Below are 27,042 nucleotides of genomic sequence, written 5' to 3'. Positions count from 1 at the left end.
GCCTTGAGTCAACAGTGGAAGGAGTGTGGGCTGTGGGGTCAGACAGAGCTGCAGCCCAACCCTGATATGTACCGACTGGGAGGCTTTACCCACTTCCTTTGATCCCGTGTTCCTTGGTGAAACAGACGGGCATAGCCCCTACCTCTAGGGTTATTGTGAGAATAAGCAACTGGAGTAACATCCATAAAGCATCATACAGCATCTTCACATACAATACCTGGCCCATAAATGATGCTCTATACATGGGCCTAATTGGGCCGGTTACATCTAGGGATGTTTGGGTTGACGAGAAAAGGACTGTGGAGATAAGACAAATATATGAAAACTCCAAAATGGAGACATTATAGAGGAGAGAGGAATTCTTCCAGTTGCATCCAGCGGCCATTTGTCAAGGGTTGGTACCAGTTGGAAGGTGGTGGCATTGAGTACAGATGTTAGGCACCCCCGCTCAGTCTGCATGAGTTCAAATCCAGCCGTCAGCTTCCACTAACTCTGTGACCTTGAGTCGATTACATATCTAGTCTGTGTCTCAGTATTCTCATTTATGAGATGGAATTGTGGTTTCCTCCTCATCTGTTTGTTTTGATGATTAAATGAGATAGTATAGCGATAACTGGTTTCATGGTGAACTAGACCAGGCAGGTGTTAGGAAAATGCAGCTTAATTCTTCCATTCCGATGCCCTTCAAGACCACTCTGCTGCCTCTTCCTCCCCGTCCCCTAGAACAAACCCCCTAAACTAAAGTCCCTAGACTAACACTTTCCAGCCACTTTATTGTATTAATAAACACATTTTCAGAGGTGAAAAAGCCACCGGGTTTCTTCTAAATCAGAACTCCAGTCTCTCTCTTGATTGAAAGCTTCTCCGTCCATCACAGCTGGGATCTGATTCAGGCCCACTAGCCTCAGAGGAAAGGAAAGGGAGGTGCGCTTTCCCCCATCAGGACTTTCCCGTCTCCCTGGCTCTTCTGCTTCTCCCTGTAGCACCTAACTTGTGGGGACAAAGGAAGGAGGAAGTAAGGACCTAACTTGACGGCTGCACATGTAACCCAGGATCTCGTATGAGAAGTGTCAGATATTAACTCTTTCTCACCGGGCGCTCTTATGGGCTCTTTGGAGACCCCCACACCTTCCCTGGAACAACCATCTGCGCCAAGTGTCAAAATAATCAGGCTTGGCTACCTCCACCTCTCACTGTAGCTGACAGCAAGCAGACAGCCTCCCCTCCACTCCCCCTGGAGACCCTTCCCCTTGCTCTGACTCAGGGACCCCTCCAGCCAGCATCTGTGCTTTAGATAGAGCCCCAGCTTTCTGACCCTCGTGTGATTATGATTTGCTGCGGGGCCCTGTTCTGGGCACTGTAGGGTGTTTAGCAGCATTCCCAGGTCTATCCACTAGATGCCACTAGCACCCTTTCCTCCGGTTGTGACAACAAAAAATGTCCTCAGACATTGCCGAATGTCCTCTAGGGAGCAGAACTGCTCCTGGCTGAAAACCACTGGCTTAGACTATCCCAGGCAAGACTTAAGCCCAAATTTCAGTGCTCTCTAAGTTCCAGGAGACACGTTAAATTCCCTGAACGCTTACTTGGTCTAAAGAGGCACTAATCTCTCCTCTCCTCTAAATGCTCATTCAGCTTTCTCACAGTCATCCCACACTCTATGTTTCACGGCCTCGAGAAAGGGGGACAATGAGCCAGGAGTGGGGAAACCCGGCTTCGGCCACCCCCAGAAATCCTGCACAAAGGGTCTTTTCTTTTTAGAATGTGGAGGCATTTGTCACTCTTTGTACTCAACATTTATTGCAAGAGGGGACACATCCTATGTGGGCACTTCGCAGAGACAGGAAAAGGGCTGTGCTGAGTATTACGTTCACAGACACCATAATTGATTTAAAACAAATGTACATGACATTGGAGGGGGGCAGTACTTAATGGGAAAAGAAAACATTTTAGGCCTATACAGCTTGCTTGATAAAATTACATTTTGAGGCAGGGCCCAAAGTGCAAAAGGCTGGAGAAAAGTTCCATGGCCTCCTGCAAGGCCTCTGGTTTCATTATACACTTTTATGTAGTTGGGAGTCATTCTACCACTTCCCTGGTCCTTTCCTCCCCGGGATGAAATGGGATGGAAGGAGGAAGCAAGAGCTGACGGGCGGGAAGGAAGACCAGGAAACAGGGGCAGGCATGACTCTTATGCCTTTTTATTCGACATCAATCCACTGCACACACACCCCACACCCCCGCCCACCGCCGCCTCCAAAGCATTTTGTCAATAGAGGGCTTGTTTTTATTTCAAAATAGTAAATCTAACTTCATGGAAAAAAGCAAGTCATGTAATTCAATAATATTTTATTGTCAGCAGCATAAAAGAAATTCAATATTGAACCTTCGGGGCAAGAAGAAAGTTGAACCTATTTACAACGAAGCCAGAGGAGAGAGCGGGGATCGTTGTTACCAGATCCAAATCTTCTTCCTGTTACTGTAGTGAATTAACACGTGAACTGGTCACATAGATACCTCCTCAGAAACACCTTTAAATCTGCAATTGTCGTAGGTTAACAACTAGCCCTCTACAGTACCTAAACCCATAGACTTTGGAAAGATACATGTCCAGGCAGCGTGAGCATATCAATAGCTTTAGTCATATTTCCTAACAGCATCAAAGTCGTCCCCCTCTCCCACTGTCACAGTAGACAAAGAGACAAGTCCCTTCAACACGCGTAACACTCTTTTATTGTCTACTGTGAAAGTCCCTGTGCATTTAAGTCCCTAGTGGTCAGACATCCACAAGCCTGTAAGTCAGTTAGAATTCCCTGCCAGTGTTCTCTTGCCAAGCCAACAACCAGGTGGGGGTTCTATCAGAAGTGAAAGTGAATTCTTAATAAGATCTGAACTTCCCCTTGTGGTGCTGTCCTTTGGTTACTACAGGTCCAACACTCCAAAATTTCGAAAAGTTCTGAAAACAAAGTTTTTTCATAAGCAGGAGCCACGCTGATTTGACAGCAAAACCTGATACTTATGGGCTACCTGGAGTCTTTATTTTGAGCAAATATTCTACACTTTGTGGCAGAAATATTAAGGTGTTGATTTATAGGGTGCTGTTCCAGCCTCTATCAATGGAGATCCGGAACATACAGTATGTGTGACATATTATCTTTCTAAAATCCCCAAAAATCAGAATTTGAAAGAAATATTTGTCCTGTGGACGTACAGTCGCCTGAACGTATGCCCAATTTCGTTGTTCCCAGGAAAGTTTTGTGAAGCCCGTGTACCAGTTTCTTTAGTCTTTCAGGGAAAAGAGAATGTCTGGAACATTCTGTATGCCAGTGAAGGAAGGCTAAGCTTTGGTAATAAAATCCTCCCGATCCTCCTTATAGGAATTTTTTTTTGTGAAAGACAGTATTCCTGCCAATAACCCTAGATAGTTTGACAAATAATGAATACATATTTTTTTCTCTAAGGTGATTCCTTTTCATTAAAAGTATTGTCTTGGTGTACCTCAAACACTGGCACAAGAGTGCAAAGCAATTATATTCCAATAAAGAACTTTAAAAAAAAAAAGTATTGTCTTTTAAGGGGGTGGGAGGGAAAGAACAACAACAAAAAATGATTGGAAAAAAGGCCTATCATTGTGAGCACGAGCAGCTTCCTGACCCAGCAATATTAACAATTTATTGTATTTAGAACATGATTCTCTGGATGCAGAGTGTACAGAGAAGTCAGGTGGGACTTAACCTGGGCTCTGCCACTTACGGAGAACAGAACTTGCCAAAGAAAATAATGTTTCGAGTTTTGTTGTGCCTGATGAGGTAAATAAAGGGGTGGTCGGCATTGAATTCATCCTTGTGTTGCAGGATTCGTGATCCTGGCACCTCTGCGGAATCCCCACCATCTTCAGTTATTTCCAAGCACACTCTGTGAACGACATTTGAGAGGGCCACTCCCTTGGTCTCTGACATTCCAGAGAAATCGGATGTATTCTCATTAAAGATGTTTCTCAGCCCTAGGTTTTCCAGACTAGCCTTGGGATCGATCATCTTTTCCACCTTAAATTTTGGAATGGAGAGTTTGACTTTGGCATTGGCCATGGTGCTGGGATTGGTCCACTGCAAGAGCGTCTCTGAGTTAAGTTGTTTTTCAATCTGAAAGACAAAAAGGAGAGGAAATTTTAATTTCACTACTAGGAAATCTAGAATATTCATGCCCTAGACATGGTATCAAATTTCATAACTCAAAGCTAAAGTTACTCTTTTTAAAATGAGAATCTGAACTGTCTAGGATCATTCTTTAAGGTCATAGGAGGTGAATGTGTCCATTTCAGTTGCTTATTTTTAAGATGAGAGATATGCAATGAGGCATAAAATGATTTAGTCATAAAATTCTTCACTGAGCAAATCTTAAAGTGCTCCTTGCCCTTCCAATCTCCCCCTGGTTAGAGGAGAAACGTATGTACAACAGAAAAGGATAATACCTTGACTGCTACTACACGGGGCAATCCTGCACTGAAGTTACTCAAGTGAAACCTATAAAAATCAGGCAGATGACAAGGTCACAAGCTGGTTACAAGTTTTTTTAATGGGGGAGGGAACCATTGGATTCTCTTGCCTTTAAGCTATGATGCGTATTTTTTCATGGATACTGTTTGATTTAAGACAAATTATCAAGACCAAAAGATTGTCATAAGTAACTAGAATTTTTGAGCCAAAAAAGTATAGTCTCTTGGCCATTTACCACCTGAGAGTGAAAAGAGAGGAGAAAATTCATCCATAAATCAAAAGTCATTAAGAAGAAAAAACAACTTTTTCCTTCATTGTATGGGTCAAATTGTGTCCCCCCAAAATTCACATATTGAAGTCCTAACCATGGTGCCTTGGAATATGACTTTATTTGGAAATAGGGTCCTCGTAGGTGTAATTAGTTAAGGTTAGGTCATTAGGCCGTAACCCAATATGACTGGTGTCCTTTTTACAAGAGAGGAAAATCCAGATACAGATACAGACACACACTCATACAGGGAGAATGCCTTGGAAGGTGAAGGTAGATATTGAAGTGATGTGTCTAGAAGCAAAGGAAAGCCAAAATTGCCAGCAAATTTCCAGAAGCTAGGATGAACAGATTGTCCCTCACAGCCCTCTGAAGAAACCAACCTGCAGACACCTTGAACTTGGACTTTTAGCCTCCAGAACTGTGAGACATTAAATTTCTGTTGTTTAAACCACCTAGTTTGTGATACTTTGTTACAGCAGCCCTAGCAAACTAAGATGATGTGTATCCTTGAATATACCTTCTGAGACTCAAAAGATCATTTTTTTTTTTCATTCTGTACTTTAATTTTAAAAAAAAATGGTGCGAGGGTGTTTTAAGGAAGTAAAGTGTGAGACAGCTGAATAATGGCTGCAAGAAAAAAAAAATGAGACCAAGGCATGAAGTGCAGTAAAAAAGAGAAGAGTGAACAGAAGAAGAATGAAGATGGGAATTATGATTCAGTTTATAAAGTGATGGATAAAACATACTGAGAACCAAAGTAGTAGGCAGGATGGAGACCAAATTAGACCATCCTTAGAAAGTCAGGGAGTAACTGAGGTGTGAGCGGAAATGAAGCAGGTGAATCCTGGGTTGGTCAAAGAGCCCCTCCTTCCTGGCGGAGGGTGGAGGCCCAGGTGGAGGGGAGTCAGGAAGCCCGGAGGGCAGGTATGAGGGAGAACAGCGGGCCTTGGGGCTCCACGGGGCTGACAGAGCAGAGGGGAAGCTAGAAAGTCATTCCCAGGCAGGCCAAACCTCTACTGTTATTTAAACCTTGTGTCTCTACCTGTATAAAAGCATAATAAAATCTCGTATAGGTGTGTGCCTTAAAAGAACTTTTCAAAACCTGTGGGGTATGCAACACAAAGCGCAAGCCCCAAAGTCAGCTGTGGACGTGAGTGAATACTGTGTCAATACGGGCTCAGCAGTTGTAACATATGCACCACACTAACGCAAGATGCTAACAACAGGGGTTCTAGCCTGCAGTTGAGAACACAGATTCCAACTTCCTTGGCTCACATTCTGATTCTACACACCGCCCACGAGCTTGTAACCACTGACCAGTAACCTACCCTCTGCGCCTCTGGACCCTCGTTGGTAAACGCGAGTACGGTAATATTATATCATAGTTTCTGACTCCTGGGGCTGCGGTGAGAATCAGATGAGCCCGTGCACATGGGGAACTTACAGCTCCTGGTACATTATAAGCACCAAATACATATTAGCTGTTTTAACATTGAGGAGAAAGGCCGCCTAAGAACCATGAAACCCTTAGAGACCATTGAGCAAGTGAATTGTAAGGCAAAGCTGCCGGATCCCCTTCCGCAGCCCCACAAGTGCTGCGCGTGTCTCCTTGGCTCCGCCGCGCCTGCGCGCTGAACCCCCGCCGCCCTCCTCACCTGCTCCAGGCCCGTGGATCCATCCTCCACATCCTTGGGCAGCAGGATGAGCATGCTGAGGTGCTTGTTTTGAAAGGGAAGCTCTATGACCTTACAACTGATACCGTCGATGTTGCCCATACAGAACGTGGCCTCCAGATTCATCATTTGCACTGGTTTGGTGTCCGTCTGTAAAAGAAGAAGAAATTTGCTGTGCTTGCTTTTCACATATGCACACACCTATATGCACATACAATGGTATATGCACATACACATAAATTTGTTCCTGATATAGTTTCAGGTCGTTATGGCTTAACTGAGACTGTCCTGTCAAGAGTTTACGACTTCCTTTGAAAAGTTATTCATGTGCTTTATAATTACAGGAACTATACATAATATAATACTGCATTTGCATATATAAAACATTAACAGTAAGACAGGATGACTGGAAATACAGGCAAACTTTAACTTAGCCTTTATAGATGTCTGTAATGACAAGATCTTTAAACCATTCTGGGTAGAGCTCACTTGAAAGTAAATTCCAGTGCAAATCGACATATCCATTCATATAGCTTTTCTTTATAAAATGCCTAATATGGAAAAGTTAGTGTATAACAGAACAAAATCATGGTTGTTTTGTCCTCTGTTTGCCTTCAGTTTTAGTCACACCTCCCTCAGTCCCCTCTTCCTGCTCTGATCTGATTAGAGATAAGAACCTTGGTTTTAGTCTCAGATGTGACATAAACAGATGTTGTGACTTTCAACAAGTCGATTAACCTCTCTGGGCCTCAGTTTCCTTGTCAGTGGAATGAGGGAATTGGAAATTTCAGAATGATGGTTCCCTCTGGGCGGGGGGGGGCGTAGATGGGGGAGAGGCTACACAGGACAGTGCAATTCTCGCTGTCTTTTTTCTTTAAAATATCTGAAATAAGGCAAAATATAAAGATTTTACAAAGGTGGTTGTTGGTACATTGGTGTCTGTTATACTATTCTGTATAATTTTCTGTATGCTTGAAATATTTCATGATTTTAAAAATTAAGAATGATAAACAAAAGTATCTCTAAGTCTCTTCCAACTCCCATCACTCAGGCCTTTTTCTCCAGGAAGCATCCCAGAACTTTTGTTCTCCTCTGTGTCTCCATTAATAACTGACCTTGTGTCTCTGCTACAGAGGTGACTCATTTTCTGAAGAAAAATTAATTCATACTAAGGAGTAAAAAAATAAGTTGTGCAACTTATTGTCTTGGTTTATACCTCCCATGGGATATTTGCCTGTTAACCGAATCTCTTTGGGAGGAAATTTGAAGCATTGTATTAAGTCTGCAGGAATAATATTACAGTAAAGTTTTTATCTGGGATCTTCAAAAGGTAAACTGGACCTTACCCAAGACTATTTTCAAGCAAAGCTAGACCTTTCTCATTTTACTTTCTGTACATACCTCTATATTAACACTTGTCACAATGTGAGAATTAACACTTGTCACAATATTAGGAATATGTATGTATGTGACATCCCCCACCCTGACTAAACTGCAGTCAAAGCAGAAACTATGCCTTATTATCTTGGTATATATCCCAGCACATAGTAATTGCTCGCTAAATATTTGGTTGATAAATAATTGAAGACTTTGACTCGATGTATAACCAGAAACAAAATTATGATTAAAAAAATTAATTAACTGGTAATTAATGGTACTTTGGAAATTAACTGGTAATTCTTCCATGTATTTCTCTCAAAGAAGATATAGATTTGTCTAAAAATCTCCATCAGGTTAGATTACTAATAGTTTCTGAATTCACATAAGCTGTGACCACCAAAAACTGTCATCTATTTCGTGTATCAGCACTGACTATGGAGACAATAATCCCACTTTCTATTTATTTATTTATTTTTGATGCCTGGACAGGGACTTGAACCCTGGGCCCTCAGATTAAAAGTCTGATGCTCTACCAGCTGAGCTATCCAGGCCCATTTTCTAAAATGTAAATTAAGACATATCTTCTGAAAATGGGACTAAGTAATGACCATCCCAGAAAATATTCAGTACAGTCTGTGTGTGTGTGTGTGTGTGTGTGTGTGTGTGTGTGTGTGTCCACCTTTGCCAGGATATGTATTATACTAAACTTTTAATTATATAACTTCATCAGTTTAGTCTGACCCGTAAAAGAGACACCAAAGGACATGAGAAAAGGTTTAGTAACATCACCCCAAAAGTTCAGGAGCTGACAAAAGCAATTCAAAGAAAACAAAGGAAAAGTAATAGCATCTGTGTTCAAAAGCAGGGCGTATCCCCACGCAGCCTTGAATAGTGTTTTATTGTTTCGTTTGTTGAACCGCTGAGAGATCAATGGCATTTTAAATCCTTATTAATTCTCCTCCTACAGTCTGAGTCTCCAGGATGCGACATGACCTAGCTTTATGATTTATTAACAAGAATAAAGCAACTGCACACGTTCTTTCTCCCTTTTTACATTTTCTTAAATGTAAAAACCACAAATCTGAGGGTGGTCGGCACAAAAGTCCATGGCGAACTCACTATTACCCGGTTCTGATGATGTTCTGGGCTGGCCCTGCAGCCAGTATGAGAAGCACCATGTTTCAAGTGTCACTTAAACATCCTCAAGGCCACTTTGCCAGCGCTGCCCCGGGAGGAGCGCCAACCCCAGCCAAACGCTCTGGAGGGCCTACTCTGTGTCCGGGTCACTGGGGCCAACACCTGGCTCCCCGCTCACAGCAGAGGCTGCGGACAGTCATGCTCAACCTCAGCACCAAATGAAAGGCAACACTAAGGAAGTCAAAAAGCCATGTTTAAAACTCAAGGACCCATATGTGAAAAATACAGAGTCTAAAGAAGTAAACGTTTGGTGGCTTGTGTCTGAGACAGAGCCCTGTGTGCAGGGGCAGTCCTGCCCCTGGCAGGAAGCGATGAGAAGACCACTGTAATCTGGGAAGCCAAGTAGAGAAAGAGCAAGTGGACGGGGACCTGGCTCCCACCCATGGATGTTTTGAGTAGTTAAGGAGCACGATCAGTGGTTACTGTCCTTTCCCAGTGAAAATGGCCCATGGATCTCACAGAGGGTCCCATGGTGGTCCCAAAAACTGAGAAGGTTTAAACTGATCCTTACATATCAATCATTCTTTCAACAAACATTTGCCGAGCCCCTACTAATGTGTCAGGGACTGGACGAGGAATTATGGAAACCAAGAGGGGTAAAGCATTATCCCTGCCCTTAAAAATCCATGCACTAGTAAGAGACCTAGATAAGTAAATAAATAATTAGACATTACTGTGGAAAACACACCTGAGGCAGGGGATTTGGGAGGGGAGAGTGTGGAATATGAACACAAACTCTTTAGGTACAAAGAAAAAGTAACGGAAGCCAGTCCAGCTAATTCAGGTACAGACTGTATCTTGAAGGTCTTTTCTTCTTGGGTTCTAGCACTAAGAAAGTACAATGATAATATTTGGCAAAAATAAAATGTGATGAATACTAAGTACTCTAGGTGCTGGGAGAGACCTGAAAACTAGAATTGACGCACAGGAGCTACGGGGTAAATAAGCTTCCTGCCGCTGTTGTGCTGACGGATGCCTGGTTCTGAGTCTCGTTAACCCAAGCCAGATCTCATCAAGTGAAACCAAATCACACCATCATGTAGATTCCCAGAGTTTCCTAGGTCCTCTAACGAAATGGGTCAGTTCTGCAGTCTTAGTTCTTTGGTTTCATTTATAGAGGAGGCACTTTATCTATTTATATGAGTTATTTGGGGTAGGGGATATGGCTTCATTATTCACTCAATAGTATTAGTGAGACTTCCCTGCAATACAGGTTTCTACTGTAATTCTTCCCCATGAGTCCAAGTGCTGCAGGTGAGTAAGCTATGCTTTTTCCTTCACAGCCAACAAGTACCTCAAAGCATCTTTTAAATTAAAATATCAGAACCATTTACTTCACTATCAACAGGTGAGAAATGAGATCGCAGAGAAGCTTATTAACCTAGAACAAGATTTCTAAATGGTCAGTGTTTTATGATGATCCAAAGGCCTCTGATGTTAGAATTTGGCTTCTTTTCTTTTCTTTTCCTTTCCTTTCTTACTAATGGTCCCAAATACCTGTAGCTATTTTCTGGTTGGTGGTTTAGTTTACCCACTGTGTTAGAAGCTCTGTAAACTCTCACTCGGATCAGACCTGAGGACATTCTGGAAAAAGAGTGAGAGTCTCTGGATTATGGTTCTTTTTCTACACTTCCCATCCCCCCACCCCCCAGCCCACCCCGCTGTTGTCTAAGGAAAAGCACGCTACCTCCTGTGCCTTATTTCTCCTCATTGGAGTGAATTCCTAGGGTCCCTGTGTTGCTATAATTTTTCAGATCTATAGCTGGGGTCCTCTGACTGCTACACACAGCCCACATACCTTGTTAATTCTGAAATTACATTCTTTGGTTTCTGATTCAGGAAATTTCTTCATCCATTTTCCAACAAAGTAGGCAGCATTAACCACAAGGAGCTTGGTCTGGTCGTTTACACTGTTGTCAACTAAAATGTTCTCAAAGCGGCCTGCAAACAATTTTAGGAAACCACGAATTGCACAGGGTTATTCTTTCAAACCAGCTCTGATGCAAACCCACCTCCACATGCAAATCCCCTCACTGGGCATTTAACCCTGGCTAAAGCCACACCATCTTTGCCCAGGTAGCCCAGACCATCTCATTTTAGAAGGACCCTTTTCTCTCCTTCCATCTTGCCACAACCAGACTTTCCAAAGAGACATGGGGAGGAGAGTGAGGGGGGAGAAGGGAGAGAAAAAGAAGGAAGAGGAGGAAGAAGAGAAGCACGAGCAGCCACTGTGGAATGCCCATGCTGTCCCAGGCACTGTGCTGGACGTTCACGTGCACATCTCTCCCCACTTCACACAAAAGGAAGCTGAGACTCCACTCTGTGTTATGTCCCTGGCCCAAGATAATGCATGAGCAAGGGTGAATTCAGGATTCAAAGCCAGGTCTTTGTGATTCCAAAGCCTGTGCTCAGGAAGGAAAATGCAGGAAAGCTTACTTTCCACCGGGCCCTGTGCTCGGTACTGCCAAGTGTCTTATCTCACTTCCCTCTTGATGATCCTGTAGGGCAAAGGTCATTAACCCCATCTCATCATTGAGGACACTGAGGCTCAGAGAGGCCAAGTGGCTTTCCTGGTTCACTCAGCTGCCAAGCATGCCCGATGCCAGCACCGTGCTCTCCTTTTTACCCCCCAGCTCTCCGTCCCTCCCCAAATGGCACTGTTGCCTTTAGTTTGCCTCCAGGCCAGTTGTGATCACCAGCAATCACCATCACAGGCTCCATAACAATTGTCATTACCATAGCACTCAAATCCCCAAGAGCCAAAACAGTTGGATGGTGATAAACCCGTAATAAAATTGTCCTCCCCTTTGAATAGCATTAACTTTTTTTGCAAAGGATTTTCATTGACCTAATCTCTCAGATCTTCACAGCACTGCTCAGGCCCACTTCCTGGGCCTGTGACTAGGTGTGAAGGGCCTTGCACTGGTTTCAGGCTCTGCTGTCACCATCTTAAAATTCTTAATGCAGTTTTTGATAAAGGGCCCTGCGTTTTCATTTGGTACTTGGACCCACAAATGATGTAACCAGTCCTGCCAGCGCTATATGACAGGTTGAATATGTAATAGTGTCACTGAAGAAGTGGGGAGCTAGTAAGTGTTGGTTATCTTCAACCTCATGCTTCTGGCTTCAAATTCAGAAGCATTTTCACTAAACTAGCTTCTCCAGTAAAAAAAAAAATACAAAAAACAAACAAAAACAAACAAAACCCTCAAATTTATGAAGATTTTTAAACAGAGTCCCTTGGAGAGAAAATGCAATTTGTTAACAATTTTAAAAGCAAAACTGGGGTACTTCCCTGGCAGTCCAGTTGTTAAGACTCCGCACTTCCACTGTAGGGGGCACAGGTTCAATCCCTGGTCAGAGAACTAAGATCCCGCATGCCACGTCAATTTAAACGGGAGTTGCTTTCTGCGTATACATTTTAAAATTGCACTTAACCTGGTGTTACTTAGACCAGATTTTTCTTTACGTATGAAGCGAAAGAAACTTCATTTCAATAACAAACGTATAATACATGGATGTACACATTTGTGTGTGTGCATAAGTATCTATGGCTACCGTATATTATTTTGGCTGTCATGTATTATTTGTTAGCCTATATTATCTAATTTAATCCTCACAACAACCATGTAAAAATTAAATTAGATAATATATGTCCCATTTCACAGTTCAGTAAACTAAGGCTCCATATCGAAATACCTCAGTTAATAAGTGGTAGTGTCTGGATTCGAATCTAGATCTTGAATGACTCCCAGACCATGTTCTTTCCATGGCCCTACCCTGCAGTTGTAGCAGGGGCTCCATCACATTCCTGAGTCAGTGCGGCAAGAGGGCCACTCTGGCCATTCTCACAGGGAGTGTGTCTCTCTTGAGGAAGAAGTATGTCCCTCCCCAGACTGCAGTGACTATAGTAGCACCTGAAAAAATCCAGTTTGCTCTTTCACAATGAGGTGCTGTGTCCCAAGAGTTGCCTCCCTATACAAATACTGTACAAATATGTCCCCTAGGATGGGGAACGTGAACACTGATTTGCACCCAAACTCATCTTACCTCCAATTCCTAGCAAGGAGTGCAGCTCACAGAATGCTCATGGAGGGAGGAGTCAGGAAAGCGAGAGGCTTGAGGAAAGTGCTGAGCAAGAGGCAGGACCAGGCAGAAGCTGCGGAAGAGACCCCGGACCCCAGGGCTATCAGAGGGCTGACAGCGATGGAGAGTCGTGCATGAGACCAAGGACAAGTTTCCACCATGGTTTGTTTTGTTCTGCTTGTTCTATATGTGTGTTTAATTACCTAAGACATTTCGTCCTTTTTTCCTTAATAAATGTGGAGAATTTCTGAGCCTAAAGTGGCCTCAGGGATCATCAAGTTATACTCCAAGCCCTTCATTTCCAGATTGAAAAGCCAGCCTCGGAATTTGCCCACAGCTGTACTTTGTTGGAGGCACAGCTCAGGCTCCAGAAGGGCATGTGGCAGCTCGCGGGAGAGCACGACAAGGTAGACTACAACTGAAGTACTCAGGATTTCTGCCAACTGATGACATAATGCAAGAAATGCCCAGGAATCCAAGTGGTTGGTGGGCAAGCATTTAGCTTGTGTACCGAAAACATTCAAGGAATCCTCCAGATGTTCAATTTTATACTTAGCAGATTCCTGAGAAGATATGGTCTATTTATTTAGTGATTTATAGCAGAAAAAGTAAAAGATACTTGCCATCTGTGAGTTCCTTAATTGAGTTGTTGATCTGACCTTTTGTTTCTTCCAATTTATCTTTGAAATCGACAGTCTCCATTTCATTTGCATAGGGTCTCTTGGTAGAGCTGACGAACTCCTGAAAAACATCCATTTCATAAAATCACAAAGTCCTTAAAGTCTGTAGTTAAACCATTATGTTGTTACACAATTCTAGCACAGGACTTCTGCATCTCTATTACTATGGATAGTCTTTCAAAATCTGTAACACTACATAAATTGAAATCTCATGTAAAAATCAATGAATTTTCTTTGTATTGTTGCACTCATTCAATCCTAAGACAATATCAATTATCAAATGCCTCCATCAATTTTAACATCAGTTTGAGGGGAGAAAAGAAACATTATGCTAAATTCACACAACAATTATAATATGAATTCCAGTTTCAGAAACATTAAAATGTAAATATATATGTAATGTAAATTTGTATAGATATGTCTTAGGATGAAAGAAATGTACAGAAAAGAGAACTCTATGAGAAGAAAAATCTTATCCACACTAAAATAAATAAAAATTCTAAAGATGGTTGCTACTCAAAATGTGGTCCTAGGACCAAGACCTGCAGCATCACCTGGGACCTTGTTAAAAATGCAGAATCTCAGGCCCCACCCTAGACCTACTGAATCAGAATCTGAATTTTTAACAAGATTCCCAGGTGAGTCATCTGCACATCAAGGTTTGAAACACAGTGCTGTAAAGAACAGAGCACTGCTTCTAATGGTAACGCTTGTTAAAAATGCAAAACCCTAGATCCCATCCCTGGTGATCTTGCTTCAAGTGATCCCAGGCCAGGTATTTGCACTTTAAACACCCAGGTAGTCATGATACAGGTAGCCCTCCTCAGACCACACTTGTTTGTACTGTTATTAGTAAAATTATAGATAATATACATCCAACAAGAACAATGGAAAGCAGCCTTTTAAAAAATTCCTTGCGATTCCCGGTTTGAAATAATTCAAAATGTTCAGTGGAAGTTCAACCAAACTAAACACAGGTTGATTAAATGTCATGTCACTTCACTTCCTAAGCACAGATCTCCTTGGATTTTTTTCAGAGCAACTACAGGATTAGCCAATTTGATTCTGTTCATTGCAACCCACCCTTGGGACTGAGTGTTACCATTTACTGACAGAGCTAAGAACATTCCAGAGACTCAGCAAGACGAAGGGCCTCCACTGTCCTCACTGCCAGCAACAAGATGTATTAAGCATCACTAAGGACCATGTAGGGGAGTTTTAAATTTTTGCCATGCCCAGGACCCAGCTCACATCTCAATATTTCTTTAATTTCCCAGGTGATTGTTGGAAGAAGAATGGCTGTGTATATGTGTCTTTAAGCAATAAGAATAAACTCACAATAATATCTAATGACCTATGTCCTCAAAAGATCCCCACCAGAAAAACAAATACCTATTGCTAAAAGTAATAAAACGATGGCAAAATATTGAACCAGTAGTCTACCTTTTAGATTTGGAAAGCTTGAGATTCTGACCATCCAAACACAAATTGAATCAACTCCATATTACTAGGGGATGAACAGCTATGCAGTCAAAGATGTTGGTTGTGTGTTTCAAATATGTATTTTTTTAAATACTATGATATAATCTGGATTAAGTTTAAGGATATATCAGTGTCATTTATATGATTCCTTCAAGAAATAGCTGAAATGACCACCACTACCTTGTCTAGATAACCACCTGACCAGCCTTGTAAAACAAACAAAACCGATGGCCAATGAAAACTGTTAATTTATACAGTTATTATTTTTCTCACTGATTTTCAGAAACATCAGAATATTGTGTGCATGAACAAATAAGGTAAAGAACTTAAAATGCTGTCCCAGGCTATATGCCCTGGTATTTAGAGACAAGGAGATTTAAATCATGAGCTGTCTTGCATCTACAGAGAAACATTTGTTAGAGAGTTAATAACCCCATTCTCCATTTCTCTCAGTGATGAAGCTAAGAGGAAGGGTGGGATTTGCGGGTGTTTGAAAGGGAAAAGGAAACTCACAGCTTCTATATATTTTAAGTTAAAATATGTGACTGCAATTGATTCCCACTATAATCAACCTCTCCACTAGGAAAAAATTATTTTAAATAAATCATAAATGAGCATCCGAGGAAGGATTTTCACTGAAAAAAGCTGTTGGTCTAACCATGAGAAAATGTCACCCCGACAAACAGTTGAATCTTGCTAATTGCTCTGAAGCACTTACTGTAGAAAGATTCAGAGATTTGTCTGCATAGAGACGTTTGATTAGCTTCAGGGAGTAAAAGGAACTAAGTTTGTTGACATCTGATGTTACTGTTTGAAATCCAAAGGGCACATCTTTGACATTTTCAAAATGAAGAACCTGTGAAGAGAAAAAAAAATCCATTACCCATGAAGCACCACCTCCTCCCACAGTGGTGGTTGGTCCTGAGTATCTCCTGGCTCTGTTGTTCCCAGAAAACAAGGCTGTGCAACCTCAGCACTGTTGACAGTTCAGACTGGATAATTCTATGTTGTTGGTGGGGGGCTGTCCTGGGCATCCCTGACCTACGAGATGCCAGTAGCACTCCTTCTTCCATTTCTGACAACAAAAATGTCTCCAGGCATTGCCCAATGTCCCAGAGAGGGAGGGGTGAGGGAGGGGAGGAGGCAAATTGTCCCCAGCTGAGAAATACCGTCATAAAGATACTCTTCTCTTGATTTAATGATGAGGAAAATTCGCCCTTTCTTCAGAATGATGCCTCCATGCTCTTCTCCAAACTTGGAAAAGAGGCAAGCTGAGTTATAATTTCTATCCAATTTAGAGGCATGAAAAGAGGAATTAATACTGAGAGACAATCATTAGATAGGTATCAGATTCCAGGATAGAGGTGTCCCTAGCCAGAGCCTATCCAGTCCCTTTAGTTGCTCCAACAAGTGCCATATGGGCTCATGCATCATTTATGGTAGACAGCTGCCATGCCATCGATGGGCTACAGTTAGGTAGTCCTGCCCCTGAATCCCAGCCTGTACCTACTAGAAATGTCATCTTGCTCAACTCTTTAGAATCTCACTTGCCCCTCTGTAAAATGAACTGAGAACACCTACTTTTCTGAGGTGCTGTCAGGATTACAGATATTATATGTAAAACCCCTAATGTATCATATGGATTCAAAATGTTCAAGTATTTTTACAGTAATATTCTAAGCCACTTAAAACTAGGACACTATCTTCTGGAAGGCTTAAATCCTTTTATTTTGTTCCTAACTTGTGTTCAATAGCCCAGCATCTCCTCTGCTCCATGGTGCCCAAAACATGATGTCAGGATAAGGTGATTCTCTCCTCACTCCTAACTCATAATAACCATGCCCTGAAGCCACACCTCAGGTGACATCACTAAATGGGCACAGTGAGCCAATGAGTCACACAGCCTCGGTACCACGCAGTCAAATTGGCTGGTCCATGGCTGTGCGTAACCCTCATGCCCAATGACAGGCAAAAAGACCGGAAAGTTAAGGAACCCAGGTAACTATTGTGGGGGAACAATAGCATATACTGAAAAGACCTTTATTATTATTACTAAGGAACAGACTCACTACCAGATATCCTCTTTTCTGTCTCTTCTCTAATGAGAGATGAGAAACGAGGAATGGAAGATGGGGTAGGGATTGTGGAATGGAGTTGAAAGAAGGGGATGGATGAAAACATACAGCTCCTTTTCCCAAAAAGGAAGTTTCGAAGTCCCACTCAATTTAAATATAAATTCTCCATCCTGACACAAATAATATTTCGTGGCTTATATTTTCTGGGGATTTATAGATATAAGATGTTCCCTTTTTAAATGCTTATGAGCTCACGGAAAGAAAGATACTGTTGAACCAGAATGGTCAACATAAGAGTAATAATGGAATGGAATGAGAAAGGTTTCCACTTTCCATCTAAAGGTAAATGGCAAGGTTTGGGAGGTAGGGGAGATGAGAGGGTGAGTCACCCGAAATGGGTAAAAGAAGTCAAAAGGTACAAACTTGCAGTTATAAAATAAATAAGTCATGGGGACATAATGTACAGCATGGTGACTATAGTTAATAAGATTATATTGCATATTTGAAAGTTGCTAAGAGAGTTGATCTTAAAAGTTCTCATCACAAGAGAAAACACTGTAACTGCGTATGGTGACAGATGTTAACTAGACTTATTGTGACCACCGTTTTGCAAAATATACAAATATTGATCATGATACTGTACACCTGAAACTAACATAATGTTACATGTCAATTATACCTCAATTTTTTAAACAATAAAATAAAGTAAGAGTAAATACGGACTTAAAATGTAATAGTATAGAAAATCATCTCTTTGAAGGTCTGAGAACTTTACAAAGATAGTCAACCATAACCAAAAAGAAACTTGCAAATCTTTTTATTTATGTGTGTACGTACTCCTATATACGTGTGTGTGCATGCATGTAAAATATCATCGTAGTCCATTCTTCTCAAATGGGATACTCAAACCCCAGGGAGTATTCTAAAACATAAGTAAGCACAATAATCCTCTTGTTTATCCATGTTTACTTAAAGGTAGATAATTTTAAACGTTATCTCTGTGTTGAAATAAACATGGATATAGTCTATCTATGCAATAGGGATACAGAATACAGTAGAATATATTATAGAGTAGAATACAGTTGAGCCTGAATTTTAATATAAAGCATAATGCTGTAAATAAATTTTGTGCATAAGATACGGGGGTGTAGGTTTACACTCTTTCTGGTTGGGATATTTGCAGTGGAACATTTACCTAACATCATCTTGACTGATGCTTACAATATCACAGGTAGAACGATGTCAGGTGACTTTCCACTTGTTAGTGGAAAACTTGTAATTGCCTAGCGGATCCCCGGGTTCTCCACCACAACATGGTCCCTGTTCTAAACGTGGGTTGTAGGATGGATAAATGAGCTTTCACATTTAAAAATAGATTAAGAGAGTGCTAGAAATGGCAAAACTCTCAACCCTAAGCAATTCTGACCACAGAGCCTCATTCCTTTTTCCCTGTGTGTTCTCGTAACCGTTTCCACTCAAAGCAGAAACAGGGTGTGGGGCTTACCTGTCCAATTTCGTTTGCTGTGTCACCTTTGGCACCCAGTTGAGCAAGTGACAGAGAGGTGGAAAGACAGATTGGAGAGAAAAGGACATTTCCCACTGGCTCCTTTTCACACAGCTGTTTGAACAGGTCAATTGCAAAAGCTGAATTTGCCAGTCGCAGGGCATCCATTGTGGGCCTGGAACAAAGGACAAGGGTGAGGTTATTTCTAAAGTGTCTTTAAAGTGTTCTCACCTGCATTCTACCAACGCAATAAGAATTCTAGTCAAAGTCATGGTCTTCGGTAGAAGAGAGAAAGGAAGGAGCTTTCAGTAAATGCAAATTTAAAAGCCAGTGGTGAAGAAACTTGTGGGCGAATGTCCTAAGATCTGAATATTCCAGTGTCTGAGGTCCTTTGTGTGTATAGCTCTGCCTGGAAGCTCCAAATTCAGGCCCACTCGGCTATGATGGCCTCTGCACGTGGTCAAAACAATTGACAGCATTGATCAAAATCAGGTGGTTTTATTTATCCATATTGGTTCAATTAGGATTTAGGGTAAACCACACAAAAATGAATTTTTTGTAGATTGAAAATAGTCAAATCACAGCAGTTTTGTGAGATTCAACTTAATATTTAGTAAGTACTATGGGCTGCATTGTGTCCCCCCCCCCAAAAAAAAAAGATAGGTTGATGTCCCACCCTTGGGTACCCATGAATGTGACCTTATTGGGAAATAGTATCTTTGCAGATTTAATCAAGTTGAGTTAATCAGGGTGGCCCCAATCCAATATGACTGGTGTCCTTTTAAGAACAGGGGAAAAGACACAAAGACAGACATGCGCAGAGGGAAGATGATGTGAAGACACCCAGGGAGAAATCCACGTGGAGACAGAGGCAGAGGTTATTGGATCGATGCTCCTACAAGCCAAACACACCAAGGATCACTGGCAACACCAGAAGCAAGAGAAGGGCATGGAACAGATTCTCCCCTAGAGTTTGCAGAGAGGGCACAGCCCTGCCAACATCTTGATTTCAGAATCCTGGCCTCCGGAACTGTGGGACTATAAATTTCTATTGTTTTAAGCCACCCAATTTGTGGTACTTTGTTACAGCAGCCCTACGAGATCAGTAAAGTAAGTAATGCCTTTGTAGGGTACCCGGCACGTAGTGATATTTAATAATAGCTGTTATTGTTTTTGTTGTTAGTACATTACCTACTACCTGGAATACGCTACGTAAAGTATTATAAGGATCACCTGAGTACCCCCTCCCTTTCTCTGAGTTTTCCATCTCTTTGGGCAGCCATGTAGACAAATAAGTGGGCTGCAGGCCATGCCATGTGAGCAGTTAAGAAAGTTAAAGGGAGTCAAAGAAAAGAGAGAGAGGGCAGCTTCAGCTAAAAATATGGAGCTGGGTAAAGTGGAAATAGCAGCAGGTTTTCCACGTGGTGTCTGTAGATGCCCTGGCAGTCCCTAAGACCCTTTCAGTGGGTCCGTGAGGTCAAAACTATTTTCATAATAATACTTGGACATCATTTGCCTTTCACTCTTGCTCTCTCACAAATACACAGTAGAGTTTTCCAGAGGCTGTATGACGTGTCTTCTATTAAGCCAAATGTTAAAGAGATTTTCACAAATAAAAAAGTGTTACTCTTCTCTCTGTATTATTTTAATTTAGAAAACAGTTATTTTTCATAAAAATATGTTACCCCTGTTACTATGTAATGGTTACATTATTGTTATTTTTAATGAATTAGTAAATAAATATTTCAAAATTTTTTCAGTTTTAATTTCTAATTTAATACCGATAGATATAAGCAACATTAGGAAAATAAAATAAACAGTTCTTTGTGATCCTCAGTCATTTTTAAGATTAAAAAGTTTGAAAACTGCTGTGCTAATGAAAGTCTATCTATCTATATAGCTCTAGTGCAGTAGTTACTGATGGATGAAGCTTGAAGGCACCTGGGTAAATCCAGCAGTCAGGGAATAGTCCTTTCTAGAAGCAAAGCTGAGCTTCATGGACCCTTCAGGCTCTGCCTGACCCCAGGATAGCATGTTTCTAAGGGGCATGGATTGATATCATTACCCCTGGATGGCTAGCATGGATCAAGGTTTGAAGCGTTCCCCCAAGGCGGTCAGGCCCTGTGCAGTCATGCACACAGACAGGAAAAGCAAACATGACATTGAAGGTCATCAGGTAGGTGTCAGACAAAGCATCACCACTCAAAACAGAGGGCTTCCCTCAACCAGGAGCCAAGGATGCATTAGAGTCAAATGCATGAATAGGATCTCGATTTTGCACCTTATACCTGAACAGAAATTCGAAATGCAAAGACATGAGAATAAAATCAAGGAATGGGCCCCTGGTCTTCAAATAGTTCTTCAGAATTCTCCCTTTTATGGGACATGTGGCTTCTAAGTAGGATGGGAATTTGAAAAGATTGTGATATATCTCAGAGTCTGTAAAAACAAGTTTATTAGCAAAAAAAAAAAAAAAAAAGTTGTGTTGACCCGTTCATGCTCACTGGTCATCTCCAATGACTGCTTCCTCCTTTGTCCAATAAGTACAACCTAGTAAACCCAGTGTTCTCATTATAAGGTAACCTGATGTCAGGGCAAGCATCTTACATTTTTTTAAGGTCCACTACCTTATTCTCTCTCCTCTGGGGAGGGCTGGGGGCCACCAGATGAGCGTGAACTCCCAGGGGAAGCAGATCAGCATGAGGAGGGCAGAGGGCAATGAGACAGAAATTAAAAGAAGCTTCCTAAAAGGTTTGGGGAATCTCAGGCAGACTTTCAGGACAGGAAGTCTGGCTTTCTCCAGCAGCAAATTTAACACTGATAATGCTAAGTTCATCTATGGCTAAGATTCAACAGGAGCTATTTCTCTACCAAACAAAAAAGCCTAGATGAGCTATTTCTTCACCCAATAGAGAAGCCTAAACCCAAACCCCTGCAAACTTCTCAAATCTTCAACAACTCAAGGTCTAACCACACGAATAATAGTATGAAAACATACCAATTATGTTTTAACAAACACAAGTAGTTCTTCCCAGCAAATATTTCCAACCACCCAAGAGGACAAAATTTTGCATCACTTACACCAAACTTTAGTTTGATATCTTTTGTGTGTTGAAGGCCTTGGAGTAATCTGCTGAGGGAGTTTGACTGCAAACACCCAAAAGTGGGTCCCAGAAGTGGATCAGAGGGTAAGGAAATGCCATTTCATTCCACTGAAGTATTATTCACTCATTCATTATAACATTTTGAGATTCATTTCATCTAAATGTCTCTATGTGAATACAAGATCACCATGGCTTTAAGTACAGTTAATTACACAATATAATTAAAACTGTGTTGCAGTTTAAGGCTTAGATTCAGTCCCTGTTGGAGAATGTAAATCAGGGCACACCTAACATCTGAGGTGTCCATAGCAGCAAATGATCACCAACTAAGTAATCAATCAAACGTTGCCTGGTAAGTTTGATCAGTTGCTTGGTGATTGAGTCACAAGTGACCTAGAAACACTGTAAAGCTGATCTGGTCTGAAATAGTTCAACGGATGATTTGGCCAGGGGCAACTGCCACCTCGTGCTGCAAGACGAAGCACTTAAGACAAATCTCAGCAACTTTAGTAATACACACCCAGGAAAAAGGGTCAGGTTCCTACAAAGACCATCTTGCATGAGCAAATGCTATGAAAATTCTGGGTACAAGAGTAGAGGTTAGCAATTCCTACATAGTAAGTTTACATATCTAATGACCTGTTCAGGGTGCTACAATCGCTGCAGTGTCTTTCATTTTATTATCCCATTGTTACAGAAATAACTTCTTTCATTTCATGAAAACCTTCTAATGATTAGAACAAGAAAGAGAATTTCATTTACAGCAGCAACATAGAAAACACTACATCTTTTATTCACTTAAAAATTTAAAAGGCACTTGTATTTTAATCAGAGAAACATGAAATGCAAGTTTAACTAGTAGTAATACAAATGCAACAAAACCAAAAGATGTAAGAGTTTAATCGTAAAGTTGCCTGTTTTGTTTTTATTATTTACAATACATCCTAAGGCCATAAACCTTTAAATGGGGATAAAACCTTGGAATGGATTTAGTCTGGCCCCACCTCTTCATTTTACAGATGATGAAAGGGAGGCAGACAGAGATGAAGTGATTCTCCCAGGCCACCCACGCATGGAGTGAGAGTGACCAAACCAGACCTGGCACTCACTTCTTCCATGTCCCAGTGACCACACCTATCACCTTCCTTCTCAGTAATTGTATCTTTGCTGGCATTTGTTCTTTCAAGAGTCTTTAGAGTTCTAAAAATTCTACGTGTCCTGCGTTACCCCTTTAAAGATGCCAAGATACCTTACACGTTTTCTTCTTTTTTTTCCTTACGTGTTTTCTCTTTTCTTTTTTTATCGAAACAAAACTTTTTTTCCTGGTTTTCCTACTTGAAGAAACTCTTGTTCTCTACCATTTGTGTTGTAAACTATCAATATTATATTGCTTTCATTTAATGATTTTTATTTATTTATTTAATGCCTGTGTTCGGTCTTTGTTGCTATGCACAGGCTTTCTTTAGTTGCAGTGAGCTGGGGCTACTCTTCATTGTGGTGCACGGGCTCCTCATTGCCATGGCTTCTCTTGTTGCGGAGCACAGGCTCTAGGCGCGTAAGTTTCAGTAGTTGCGGCACATGGGCTCAATAGTTGTGGCTCACGGGCTCTAAAGCACAGGCTCAATAGTTGTGGCACATGGGCTTAGTTGTTCTGTGGCATGTGGGTTCTTCCTGGAGCAGGGATCGAACCCATGCCCCCTGCATTGGCGGGTGGATTCTTAACCACTGCACCACCTAGGAAGCCCCCATTTAATAAGGATTAACTGAGTACCTAATAATGCCGGTCGGGCACCAAGCTAGACATTAACAAATCAAAGGTAAACACAACATGGTTCCTGCCTCTAAGGAGTTGTCACCAGTGGCATGATGTGTCTGTAGGTGCGACGGGTGTTTTGAGGGGGGGCACAAGTTATCATGCAGCCCTTAGGGGAGACAGCGTACTCATAGTAGAAATCTCAGTGAGGTCTCCTCAGAGACAGCGATATCCAGTAAGTCACACTACAAGTGAGTCCTGAAGAATAAGGAGTTAGCCGTGCAAAAATGTGTGCGAGAGAGAACTGACAGTTCAGAGATGGCAAGTAGTCCCCAAATGAATGGAGATCATGCATTGGGGTGTGAGGAGGGGCGAGGAGCTCCCTGCTCTAGCCTCACGGCTGCTCACTGGCCCCTGCACCAAGATTTCTAACTTGTTTAATGCATCTAAGCCAATATTCCTCAAACTTTCCATCTGTAGACCTTCTGGGTGAGATAAAGGCCCTTTGGTAGAGTCAGTCCTTAGGCAATGCCTTGAGAAATTTTGCCTATTACAACAACTACAATGGAATGTCTAAATACACAGTCTCTGCTGTTCGCTTTCTAAACTCACAAGGGAAAAAGTCAGAGCCAGAATAACAGAATAGGAGATCTTGCAGCTTATGCCATGTGAAAGAATAGCATGAGGATTAATGAAGTGATGAAATGAGTAAATGTACGTGAAAAGTGCTTTGTTAGCGGGAAAGGACAACTTAGCTGTTAGTAGTAAGGTCAATTGCTTAATTTCCGATGGCAGGGGAGCCTCTGCTTTACTCAGATGTTCTGAGCCATCATACTTGCTCCCATCTGTTAAGAAGCCTGATCTTGACCGCTGAGCCATCCCACTGCTGCCTAACAGTAAACTAGAGCCAGACTCGCCACGCCAGGATGACCAAGATTGCTGAGACTTCATACCCTCAAAGTGAACCCGCAACCTGAGGGACTGAAGTGGCAGAATTCAGGTGCTGGGAAGTAAAGACATAAACCCGCTGACTCACATGGAGAATCCTTTCTTCTGACAAGCTTCCATCTCTCCACCCACCCAGGAACCCATCAAAGACATGCATGTACAGGTGGGGACTGAGGTTTGGACACACCCTGTTCTATTCAAAACCTCTTCAGGGGTGACCTACATCATGGTCACCTGATGACCTGGAAAACTCCATGAGCCGTGAGTTTGAAGGTTTGGATTCCACTTCACCCCACCCCGAACAAACCAGGGGACTTTGGATGCCACTTCTCCTCCATGAGCCTCCCCTCCTCATCCACAAACCGGTGGGGAGCTGAGCTGAAGGATATATAACATCCCTCAGCCCTGTGAATCTCAGCCTAATCTGATTACGAGCCTACAGAACAGCCTGGCGTATTAAACTGCTCTTTAGTGTGACACACTTAAAGAAAGCCATCAAAACAGTAGCTTCTATGAGGAAGAAACTATGAGCCAACCTATTTGAAAAGTCACCCAAGAACATACGTTTGAAATCTGCAATTTGCTTCAAGCATCTTGAAACCCAGATAGGGAGGGACCCTACTTCCTGGCTGGAAGAATGCGATTGCAAGTAAATGGACGTCAACTGGATGCTTTAACATGCCAGACAGGAGAGGGTTCCGAAGCCTGACTCTCACCCCATGGTGCCAGCCAAGAAGGTGAGCCACACACTTCCGTGAGAGTCCACTTTCTCCAGGCTTTGAGTACCACACCCTTTCTGAAACTAGCACTGCAAAACTCATTCTGAGTTCCAAGGTAAGGCTGAAAATGTCCTCAGAAATACTTTCTCTTCCATGAATCACTGTTGGGGCCCTCCCAACACCAAAACCTCCCGGCCACACTATTTCTTCACATTCTTACCTTGTACAGTTACCTGATTTCCCTCCCTATATGGCATGCCTCGTTCCCAAAGGACCGGGCACTGGAAATGCTGCCCATGTAGGGGGTGAGAGCCGTACTGAAGCCGACAGCCTACCCTTGAAAATAAGCCATTCTGTCCACTTTGTTCACCATCCCAAATCAGCTCAAAGAACTATTTTCTTTTAAGACTTGCCAAAAAGAGGAAAATCACCAGCCCTGCTACCTGCTCTTTGCTTACCTGAAGTTACAGCGATCCTGGGAAACGTAAGGCCAGGGAAAAGGAAAGCCAGTTGCAGAAGGACCTTGACGTGGAAGCAACTCTGTGGGGCAGAAGCAGCCGGCGAGCTCACCTGAACGCCGACCGGGGCCACGCCCACTGTGACCACGCCCAGCCTGCCCTCCCTCCGTCCCACCCACTTCTGCACAGGCTCTTACTCATGCCTCTTGGCAGCCTGTCCATGATTGAAAAAAATGATTCAAGCTGAAGTTGCTGTTGTCTGCACAGCTTCTAAAGGTCTCCAACATGCTCAGGCAGGACAGAGCTGTCGATGGATCCTACCTTAGGCTGAGCGCAGGCATACATAACACAAGGGCAACTCTAGTAGCCCACGTGGGACCGGAAGGTGAAATATTAAATAAAATAGAAGGAATATGTGATGGCCGTAACATTCTTGTCAAGATTGGTGGTGCCACGGAAAGCACCCTCACCTCCACAGTTCATTCTGCTAGATGCCAAAGTGGTAGCTATTAAACAGAAAAGTGATCACAAAAGAAAGAAAAGAATATATAAGTTAAATACGTTATATTTGGCAGAATATGGAATACCAAATTGATGGGAGAAATTGTTGATGGGGTTCCCAATAAAATATGGTGAGTAGGATTACCCAGCTTTGCCCTGAAATCTCTTTGCAGAGCTTGCTCTTTGCATTTTCCAGAGTGTTCCTGCCTTCCTGCACCTCCTTCTTTTAGTGGGACCTACTCTCTTCCCACTGAATCTGTTCTCAGGAAAGGACGTGAAACTGGGCCAATTACTTATCTGCTGTGCTCATTTAATATTCCCTCATTTAATGTTCATTTACCACATTATCTCATAATAACCTCTTTTATTGTACGATCTCCTTTATCTCACTAGGAGAATCTTGAAGGTAAGAACCAAGCCTCATTCGCTTTTGTAATGCCAACACTTGGTATGGCCTTGATAGATAATATGCAGCCAATTAATGTTTGTAGGCTAAATGAATGAGAGCCACTCATTTTGCTAAACTAAGAGTGACTAATAGCTTCCCTTCTCTCTATGCCCTGGATATTTTATTATGAACCAGGATCAAAGTCATAAACTAAATGAGTTGAACTCTGAAAGCAGAATTTCAGGCATCAGGGGAGCAAGAAGAGGCAAGGTCGTAAGAGGGCGACATTGGCAGGATACCGCTCGAAAATGACACTATCCAGCTCTA

General features: G+C 42.1%; 1 protein-coding gene and 1 non-coding gene across 2 annotated transcripts; both read right to left on the bottom strand.

Moving 5' to 3' along the window:
• Window positions 1–2,334: 2,334 nt before the first annotated feature.
• On the bottom strand, window positions 2,335–25,983 carry SERPINB5 (serpin family B member 5). The gene is made up of 7 exons (XM_057699535.1): window positions 25,827–25,983; window positions 18,845–19,019; window positions 15,984–16,121; window positions 13,727–13,844; window positions 10,816–10,958; window positions 6,423–6,590; window positions 2,335–4,142 (listed from the first exon to the last, which is right to left on the bottom strand). The coding sequence occupies exons 2-7, from the start codon at window positions 19,010–19,012 to the stop codon at window positions 3,750–3,752; spliced, it is 1,128 nt and encodes a 375-aa protein (XP_057555518.1). The 5' UTR covers window positions 19,013–19,019; window positions 25,827–25,983; the 3' UTR covers window positions 2,335–3,749.
• Window positions 8,299–8,371, bottom strand: TRNAK-UUU (transfer RNA lysine (anticodon UUU)). Its single transcript has one exon. It is a non-coding gene; the product is annotated as a tRNA-Lys (tRNA).
• Window positions 25,984–27,042: the final 1,059 nt, after the last annotated feature.

This window comes from Hippopotamus amphibius, chromosome 11 (genome assembly GCF_030028045.1).
Source record: "Hippopotamus amphibius kiboko isolate mHipAmp2 chromosome 11, mHipAmp2.hap2, whole genome shotgun sequence".
Taxonomy (NCBI): domain Eukaryota; kingdom Metazoa; phylum Chordata; class Mammalia; order Artiodactyla; family Hippopotamidae; genus Hippopotamus; species Hippopotamus amphibius.
The sequence above is the reverse complement of the archived record's forward strand: the minus strand, read 5'-3'. Positions and strand labels throughout refer to the sequence as shown.

What these genes read in the sequence shown, in the direction of transcription:
- SERPINB5 (XM_057699535.1), bottom strand. Translation starts at nt 19,012, where the DNA reads ATGGATGCCCTGCGACTGGCAAATTCAGCTTTTGCAATTGACCTGTTC. An exon ending in AATTAAGGAACTCACAGATG is followed by an intron (nt 10,959 to 13,726) that starts GCAAGTATCTTT and finishes AATTGTTTGCAG; the next exon opens with GCCGCTTTGAGAACATTTTA. An exon ending in GTAATTTCAGAATTAACAAG is followed by an intron (nt 6,591 to 10,815) that starts GTATGTGGGCTG and finishes CTTCTTTTACAG; the next exon opens with ACGGACACCAAACCAGTGCA.